Below are 10,216 nucleotides of genomic sequence, written 5' to 3' on the forward strand. Positions count from 1 at the left end.
GCTAATTGGAATGGTCACTGAGCTACTTTGTTGTGAAAACCTGGCAACCCTGCACAAATGTGATGCTGATGGTGTAATTAGTGGTTCATTCCGCTGTGGCAACCCTTAATAAACCAGGGACTAAGTCAAAGGAAAATGATTGAATGAATGCTGCGTACAGTTTGGGATTTGGCTAGTTTGAATGTTCATTGTTCTACTTTTTTAGTGGCCACTTGGTTACATCTGTAGTGAAAACCTGGCAACCCTGCCAAAATGTGATGCTGATGGTGTAATTGATGGTTCATTCTGCTGTGGCGACCCCTAATAAATCAGAGACTAAGCCAAAGGAAAATAAGTGAATGAATATTGTGTACAATTTGGGATTGGGCTATTTGGAATGGTCACTGGGCTACTTCTGTTGTGAAAACCTGGCAAATCTGCCTAATTGTGATGCTGATGGTGTAATTGGTGGTTCATTCCACTGTGGTGACCCCTAATAATTATTAGAGACTAAGCCGATGAATAAAGTATGAATGAATGCTGGGTACAGTTTGGGATTTGGCTAGTTTGAGTGTTCATTGGGCTACTTTTTTTAGTGGCCACTAGGCTACTTCTGTTGTAAGACCCTGGCAATCCTGCCAAAATGTGATGCTGATGGTGTAATTGATGGTTCATTCCGCTGTGGCGAACCCTAATAAATCAGAGACTAAGCCAAAGGAAAATAAGTGAATGAATATTGTGTACAGTTTGGGATTGGGCTAGTTGGAATGGTCACTGAGCTACTTCTGTTGTGAAAGCCTGGCAAACCTGCACAAATGTGATGTTGATGGTGTAATTAGTGGTTCATTCCGCTGTGGCGATCCCTACTAAATCAGAGACTAAGCCAAAGGAAAATAAGTGAATGAATATTGCGTACAGTTTGGGATTGGGCTTGTTTTAAGTGGCCACTGGGCTACTTCTGTTGTGAAAACCTGGCAACCCTGCCTAAATGTGATGCTAATGGTGTAATTACTGGTTCATTCCGCTGAGACGACCCCTGAGAAATCAGGGACTAAGCCGTAGGGAAATGATTGAATGAATGAATATTGCATACGGTTTGAGATTGAGCTAGTTGGAATGACTACTGGGCTACTTCTGTTGTGAAAACTTGGCAACCCTGCGTAATGCGATGCTGATGATGCATGCGACAACTTTTAGAGCAATGATTTTCAGTTCAATTTTGCAGAACGATGGCTACTTTTCTATTAAAAACATGCAACAATATTGTATCTCTAACACATTTCCCTAATTAGTTGCCCTGTGTCTGACCTGGTTGCAACATTGCTCGAAAAGTTGCCCAATTCATTATCAGACATCTCAGACACGTTTGCGATGTGGAGGTGTTTTCAGCTGACCCCAGAGCTGTCGATGATGGCCGCCGCCACCTCGTGCTTCAGGAACAGCGGGTGTTTGCGGTTGGGTTTGCTCTGGAAACGGGGCTTCTTCTTCACTGGATCCTCCTCCCCGAAACATGGAGAACTGGTGTGTTTCAGCGGCGGCACGTCAGACACAAACACAAACGGCTTAAACACAGACCTGTGGATTAGAGAGAGTAAATGAAACACACGCGCCGTTACAGTCATGTCAAGAGTTTGCACATATTAAAACATAATTTAGTCACACTTTTTAATTCTCGCTATTAAAAAACCATTAATTTTTGCCACAATAAACGTACGTTTCGTTCTTCTGTTAAACACTAAAGAAGATATTTCGAAGAAAGCTGTAACCATTGACTTCCACTGTAGGAAAAACACATACTATAGAAGTCAATGGTTACAAGTTCCCAACATTTTTCGAAATATCTTCTTTTGTGTTCAACAGAAGAAAGAAATCCATAAAGGTTGGAAACAAGAGCGAGTAAAGGACAGAATGATTATTTTTTCTGTGAACTATCCCTTTAATATCCTCTCTCCTGGCGTACCGTTCGGGGTCTGGAGTGGCGGTGAAGAAGTGGACTCCGGGTAAATGATCAGCTTTGGGGATGACAGACACCATACTGCCTGTGCTCATGAACATCCCCTCCATGTTGATCCCGCTCTCCTTATCCCGCAAAATATCCATCATCGTCTGTGCAGAGATGTGGCCTGGAAGAAAAAAAAAAACACAACACAACACAAGTGAGTTAATTTAAAATAATGTTTTTTTTTTTTTTAATAATAAAATATTATAGAATCATAGAGGGGTGGTTAGACTGTGGCCTCACAGCAATAAGGTCGCTGGTTTGAGCGTCGGCTGGACCAGTTGGCATTTCTGTGTGGAGTTTGCATGTTCTCCCCATGTTGGCGTGGGTTACCCCCACAGTCCAAACACATGCGCTATAGGGGAACTGATGAACTAAATTGGCTGTAGTGTATGAGTGCGTTTGTGTAAGAGTGTATGGGTGTTTCCCAGAAATGGGTTGTGGCTGAAAGGGCATCCGCTGCATAAAACATATGCTGGAATAGTTGGCGGTTCATTCCGCTGTGGTGAGCCCTGATAAACAAGGGACTAAGCTGAATAATGGAGGTTGTTACTGTAGAACGAACCCTTTTCACAAGACTGTTACGTGTTACGAAAGTTCATCAGCATCTTAATCCTTGAAAGTTTTTAATATTGTGGTTTTAAACCATCATAATAAACATATGAACATTAATATGTATTTATTATTACAAATAACTATTAGTATTTATTTAATATTATTTATTTCTGTATGATATCATCTTTGAATCAAATTACGAAAAAACAATTACCGCTTGTATGGGCATACAGTCAGAATTATTCGCCCGCCTGTTTATTTTATTCCCCAATTGCTGGTCAACAGAGAGAAGATCATTTCATCACATTTCTACACATAATAGTTTAATAACTCATCTATATTTGACTATATATTCTTCAAGACACTTCTATACAGCTTAAAGTGACATTTAAAGGCTTAACTAGGTTAATTAGGTTAACTAGGCAGGTTAGGGTAATTAGGCAAGTTATTGTATAATGATGGTTTGTTCTGTAGACTATCAAAATAATACAGCTTAAAGGGGCTAATAATATTTTCCCAAAAATGTTTTTAAAAAAATTAAAAACTGCTTTTATTCTAGCCGAAATAAAACAAATAAGACTTTCTCCAGAAGAAAAAATATTATCAGACATACTGTGAAAATTTCTTTGCTCTGTTAAACATCATTTGGGAAATATTTAAAAAAGAAAAGCAAATCTAAGGGGGGCGAATAATTCTTCAACTGTATATGGGGCAGGACAGTACATTTAATGTTGTTCTTTTCTCTGGCTGTTGTTATTGGTCATATTTGCAAAAAAAGCACATAACACAGCTAATAAAGAGTAAAATCACCGCAAATTCTGCATACGCAAGAGAAATCCCTGTGAGTGTGTATTTTATTGGGTTCTGCCGATTTCGCTCTGGATGACAAATAGGCATTTTTAAGTAGATTTTCAAACAGAAACAAAATCTTCTTTACGGGGTCAGTTCGACTGCATTTTTAAGACCTTTGAAACAGATTTAAGACATTTAAAGACTAATTAAGACTTTATTTTTTATTATGGAACTTAAGATGTTTTAAGAGTTTTTCAGAATCCTCGGACACCCTGCAACAACTCAGTTGAAGTCAAAATATTACCCAAATTAAAATATTTTCCAAATGATGTTTACCAGAACAAAAAAAAAATTCACAGTATTTCCTATAATATTTTTTCTTCTGGAGAAAGTCTTATTTGTTTTATTTCGGCTAGAACAAAAGCAGTTTTAAATTTTTTTTAAACTCATTTTATGGTCAATATCATTAGCCCCTTTAAGCTATATTTGTTTTGGATTGTCTCCAGATCAAACCACTGTTATACAATGACTTTCCTAATTACCCTAACTTTACCCTAATTACCCTAGTTAAGCTTTTAAAAGTCACTTTAAGCTGTATAGAAGTGTCTTGAACAATATCTAGTCAAATATTATCTACTGTCATCATGACAAAGAGAAAACTATGGAGGCTTGTTCTCGCCACTGAATGATAAAAAAAATGTATTAAAAAAAAAATAAAAATTTTAATAATAAAAAATTAAATAATACATAATAATAAAAGTCACAATTCTGAATTATAAAGTCACAATTCTGAATTATAAAGTCAGAATATAAAGTCAGGATTCTGACTTAATAACTTGCAATTCTGACTTTATAATTTTTTTTAGTACGCTGTTATTTAAATATTAATAATTGTTTTATTATTCAGTGGCGGGAACAGCTTCCATATAAAATAAACCGTTTATTAGAAATGAGTTATTAAAACTATTATGTTCAGAAATGTGATGAAAAAATCTGTTCTCCGTTAAACAGAAATTGGGGAAAAAAATATACAGGAGGGCCGATAATTCAGACTTCAACTGTATGTAAAATTATGAATAACTGAGATGTTTTTTTCGTTTAAAACACACTGCAATATGATCTTTATTCAGCAACAAACACACATTACCGTTGCTCTTTTGCAGCAGTTTCTGTCCCTCACAGTATCTTCCGCCTGCCGCCTGGATGCGGGCGGTGCTGGAGTACGAGTAAACATCAGTAAAGCTGAACTCGCTCTCTCCGTCCCACCAGCCCTGCTCTTTCGCGTACGTCCTCATCCCCGGGTGCTCCTTGTCAATCTTAGTAGTAATGGAGTACTGATTGGAGATGTTCCTGTAGCCGGCTTTAAGACAGAGAAACATATTAATTAATTTTTTTAACCAATATTGTTATTAATAATATTACATTTTAATTTTGTTAATATTATTAATAATAATAATAATTACTATTAATATCATATCATTATTAATAATTATTCATTTAATATGTTATACATTGTTTTACATTTTTAAAAATTAATAATACATTTTATAATAATAATAAAATAATAATAATAAATCAAATAAAAATAAATAATTAAAAATTATATAACAATATTTATGTGCAATAAAAAACTTTAGATCATTTTATTATTGCTTATTTTTGTGATTGTATTTATTGTCATTTTATATGCAATATTTATAATAATAATAATAATAATAATAATAATATATTATATTATAATATTATTATTATTATACAATATACATATTACATATATTTAGAAAATATTCTTATTGTGTATAATATATTTATTGATTTATTTTTACAATATTGCAAATGGGATTTTATATGCAATAATAGTAAAAAAGTATTATATTATTAATATAGATTATAATATTTTTTATAATATGTTATACATGAATATTATATATTAATAATATTAAAAATAAATTATATTATAAAAAATAGGGATAAAAATGACCTTTTTCTTCTGTATTATTCATCAAAGACAAGCAATACTTCATCATATAGAACGAACAATACAATATTAGAGCCTATTGTATCTTCCAAAATAAATATTTTGCACTTGCTTACACAAATTTACATGAATTATATCCAGGTATGCAGTGCTTAATATGTGAATTGCGAAGTCACGGAACAGATCGGGGTAAAGAATCCGGAAGAAAGGGAAAGTGAACAGCAGCAGGAGGAGGGCAGTTGAGGAGGGTGATCGGTAAAATGAGGAGCCAGATCCGATTTCGGAGGTGACAGATCCAGATCTGGCATGTTCCAGCACAAGTTTTAAAAGTAAAGACACTTCTGAAGTAAAACATATGTAATTTACTGTCTAAAAATGAATACAAACACTTTTTTTGTTGCAAAAAAATGCTATAAATGACAATAGTGTTATTTTAAATTTAGAAGAAATGTGATCAGCATATGCAGAATAAAACACACATGACATCCACAGGTCTCCACAAGACTGCTTTACTTTTCCATGAGGTGAACACAGTGCAGTACAAATAAAACATCTTTTAAATATCTCAATATTAACTTTATATTAAATTAATTACTAATCCCTAATTCCTAATTTACCCTCCACTCTCTCCGCAGCCCAGTGTTTCCCAGCAGTCTCCAGCACCCAGGCTTCTTTGCGGTCTGATATGAGGAAGCTGTTGTGGTACGTGAATCCACACTCGTCCTCCATGCAGTTTCCTCCCTGGCCGTATTTCTCCAGCAGATCTGTGATGACGTCCACAGCTTTCTCCGCCGTGTCGGCCCGCTCCAGAGCCAGCCTGAACACACAAGCAGAGCATGCAGATTTACACCACAGTCATTCAGTCACCATTCAAAACCTGCATGTGTTTACTTGTTTTGAAGAATGACGATAAAATGTATTAGAAAAAACCCGTCGTTTCACTTTGTCTGTTGCTTCTTATTAACCTTGCTGCTATTGGCCTCTGGGCTGCTTTGCTCATTCTGGCTCTGAACTCCTTGCCCCCTTAATTGCTGCTTGCAACTATATTTTTTATTGCTATTATTATTATTATTATCATTATTATATACATTTTTAATAAAGCTGCAAAATTTTGAAAAGCTGAAATGCTAAATATGAATTAGGACTGCATGATATTGGAAAAATCTGACATTCTAATATTTTTTTTTCTGTGATAATCATTGCAATATTTGCTGACTCACCGGACAAGATCCATGCCCAGAAGTGCCTCGTCACCATCCGCGCTCTCTCTGCCCCACACTGCCTCGTTCCCAATGCACACCTGATGCTCATTTGCCCCCATCTCTGCCCCCCACAGCCAGGCGGGGCGACTCAGCACCACTGCAAACGTCTTTTCCACCTGCTCGATTTCTATATACGTGCACTGAACAGATGGAGAAATAACAACACAATTCCAGACACTGTTAATACACTTCGAAACACACAAAGCACAGCTGAGCGTTTCCAACATCAGTACTTCAGTCTTCGTTATCTTTCAGAAATGCTGATTTTATATGATTTTTTTTTTATTATCGTCAGCGTTGAAACAGAGTTTTTATATATACAGTTGAAGTCAATTATTAGCCCCACTTTCAATTTCTTTTCTTTTTTAAATATTTCCCAAATGATGTTTAACAGATTCAGAAAATTTTCACAGTATGTCTGATAATATTTTTTCTTCTGGAGAAAGTCTTATTTGATTTATTTCGGCTAGAATAAAAGCAGTTTTTAATTTTTTTAAAAACATTTTTGGGAAAATATTATTAGCCCCTTTAAGCTGTATTATTTTCGATAGTCTACAGAACAAACCATCGTTATACAATAACTTGCCTAATTCCCCTAACCTGCCTAGTTAACCTAATTAACCTAGTTCAGCCTTTAAAAGTCACTTTAAGCTGTATAGAAGTGTCTTGAAGAATATCTAGTCAAATATTATTTACTGTCATCATGGCAAAGATAAAATAAATCAGCTATTAAAAAGTGAGTTATTAAAACTATTATGATTACAAATGTGTTGAAGAAATCTGTAAACAGAAATTAGAAGAAAAAATAAAGAGGGGGGCTAATAATTCTGGCCTTAAATATATATATATATATATATATATATATATATATATATATATATATATATATATATATATATATATATATATATATATATATATATATTTGGGGACAAATAGTTTGCATAATTATATAATCTTATCCCTGATTAATTAAAAGTTATAGCGTGATGCGCTGGAGCAGTAGGTAGTGCTGTCGCCTCACAGCAAAGAAGCTTGGCTGGGTCAGTTGGCATTTCTGTGTAAAGTTTGCATGTTCTCCCCGCTTTCACGTGGATTTCCCCCAGGTGCTGCGGTTTCCCCCACAAGTCCAAATACATGTGGTACAGGTGAATTGGGTAGGCTAAAAACTGTGCGTAGTGTGTGTGTGTGTGAGTGAGTGTGTATGGGTTTCCCAGTGATGGGTTGCAGCTGGAAGGGCATCTGCTGCATAAAACATATGCTGGATAAGTTGGTGGTTCATTCCGCTGTGGCAACCCTAGATTAATAAACGGACTAAGCCGAAAAAAAAATGAATGAATGAATGAATGAATGATTAAAAGTTGAGATAACAGGGGACTAAACAAGGAACAGGTAGACATAATCAGTAAACTAATGAGTAACTATGGAAACTAAGAAAAACATGGAGCACAGAATACAAACATTTAATTCATATTCAAAATACAGAGTTAATTTAAAATTCTATTCATCATAGATTTCCGAAGTAGCGTTGTTTACACGCTTCCGTCTTTCAGATGAGACGTTAAACTGAGGTCCCGACTCTCTGTGGTCGTTAAAAATCCCAGGATGTCCTTCGAAAAAGAGTAGAGGTTTAACCCCGGCATCCTGGCCAAATCTGCCCACTGGCCTCGGTCCATCATGGCCCCCTAACCCTCCCCATATCGTAACTGGCTTCATTACTCTGTCTCCTCTCCACCAATCATGTGTGGTGTTCGGTCTGGGGCAAAATGGCTGCCCGGGTTGATGCTGCACACTAGTGGTGGATGAGAAGATTCCCCACATTGTGTGAAGCGAATTGAGTGCCCAGAAAAGCGCTATATAAATGTTAGGAATTATTATTATTATTATTACACAAAAATAGTTTGCAGAAAAAAAGTTTTTAACTGAAAAGTTCAGTTTTTAACTGATAATTATAAGATATTTTCCCCCAAACCAGGGGCGGACTGGCCATCTGGCAAATGCCAGAAGGGCCGGACCATTTTTTAAATGTGGGCCGGTCAGCTATTTTTATTTTATTTTTTCATATGTATTGTTTTTTAAATGCATTCAGCTTTTATCTCGTGCGAGATGTGAATATTATGATGATGATGATGGTGATAATAGTAAGAATAATAGTCAATGTTAAGCATTGGCCCAATCGGCAACAACCGGCTGGTTTCAAGATGGGCCGACCCAATCTGAGGTTACGCAGACGTAATCAAAATCTTGCAAGAATGTCAAACAAACAGTAAGTGCAACACAAGCTAATTGACAGAGATGGACCATAAAAAGGGAAAGGCAGTCAAGCCAGTCATTGCCAAATACATAAAATTACTGAACTAGTCTCGAAAGGGGGCAGTGCAGTGGCGCAGTAGGTAGTGCTGTCACCTCACAGCAAGAAAGTCACTGGTTTGAGCCTTATCTGGGTCAGTTGGTGTTTCTGTGTGGAGTTTGCATGTTCGCGTGGGTTTCCTTCTGGTTTCCTTCACAAGTCCAAACACATGCTGTAGGTGAATTGGGTAGGCCAATTGGGAATTGGATAACCCAGTAATGGGTTGCAGCTTTGAGGGCATCCACTGTGTAAATCATATGCTGGATAAGTTGCCGATTCCCAGGTTAATAAAGGGACTAAGCCGAAAAGAAAAGTAATGACATGATTGCATATATAAATGGGTTGTTTTTGTTCCAGTCATACACATTAAATGTTTAAATATCTCTTAAATATGGTACTGCTTGTATAATTTTACCATCTGTACACCAACATAAGTAGTGAATGTGCGTGTCCTTGGGTGGGGCTGTGTCGGTGTGGTAATGTGGGCTGGTGTGGCTACAGTGCCAGGGCTGATTTTTAGTCCCAGTCCGCCCCTGCCCCAAACTGACTGCTAATAAAAACCAATAATGATTATGTTATTTTGTGTTTGACATCTTTCATTTTTGATGATCAATACCTCAACTTTTCCTGGTTCATGTTCCTTTGCAGGGAAGTAGACCACCTCCTGAACCTCATCGCAGGGTCTGTCCGAGTTCTTCCCGAAGATTATCCGCTGACCCTCAGTGGACGGCGGCAAGGCTACAAATGTGTCACAAGACCTTGGGTACATCCTGAAATCTAAACAAATACATAAATAAAGTTTAATTGGTCGATTTATTTTGCTCATTAGCATTCACTGTTCATGTGCAGAAAATTAATGACAGTAACAATGCCAAATGTAAATATTTATGCAATAAGTACACGATAATCATTAATCATAAACAAAATAACACATTAACATCATTTATAAACTCTGAGTATGACTCAGGCCTTTGCATATAACATTATTTACCCCCAATATGGCAGCTTTTAAGAGGTTATCCGAAAATAAATTAGCATATAACTCGCATGCATTAGGTAAAGTTAATATGATTAAATAATATGATTTACCTCAGCGTATATACATGTATCAGAAACAAAGACAACCTGTGTTCTGCTCGAAGAGAACAAGCATCTGTTTACTTTCCTTTTCCTTTCCCCATAAACAAAACTGCCGCAGACTTTGACATGAATCCGCATGCACCTTCACCTGATTCATAATCACATAAACAATCTGCTGGATAAGGGACACAGCAGTGCGGTCGATCCATATACGTGCTTAG

General features: G+C 36.3%; 1 protein-coding gene across 3 annotated transcripts in view; it reads right to left on the reverse strand.

The window, feature by feature from the left end:
* The window catches only part of scrn3 (secernin 3), an 11,648-nt gene extending 1,525 nt beyond the window's left edge, over positions 1–10,123 (reverse strand). Inside the window, 7 exon segments of one of the 3 annotated variants that reach the window (NM_199738.1) lie at positions 1,374–1,554; positions 1,940–2,102; positions 4,473–4,685; positions 5,921–6,120; positions 6,524–6,705; positions 9,532–9,692; positions 10,005–10,070. In NM_199738.1, the coding sequence (NP_956032.1) occupies positions 1,374–1,554; positions 1,940–2,102; positions 4,473–4,685; positions 5,921–6,120; positions 6,524–6,705; positions 9,532–9,684 (1,092 nt within the window). In that variant the 5' untranslated portion in view covers positions 9,685–9,692; positions 10,005–10,070. 3 annotated transcript variants of the gene reach the window in all.
* Positions 10,124–10,216: the final 93 nt, after the last annotated feature.

This window comes from Danio rerio, chromosome 9, assembly GCF_049306965.1.
Source record: "Danio rerio strain Tuebingen ecotype United States chromosome 9, GRCz12tu, whole genome shotgun sequence".
NCBI classification, from domain to species: Eukaryota; Metazoa; Chordata; class Actinopteri; order Cypriniformes; family Danionidae; genus Danio; species Danio rerio.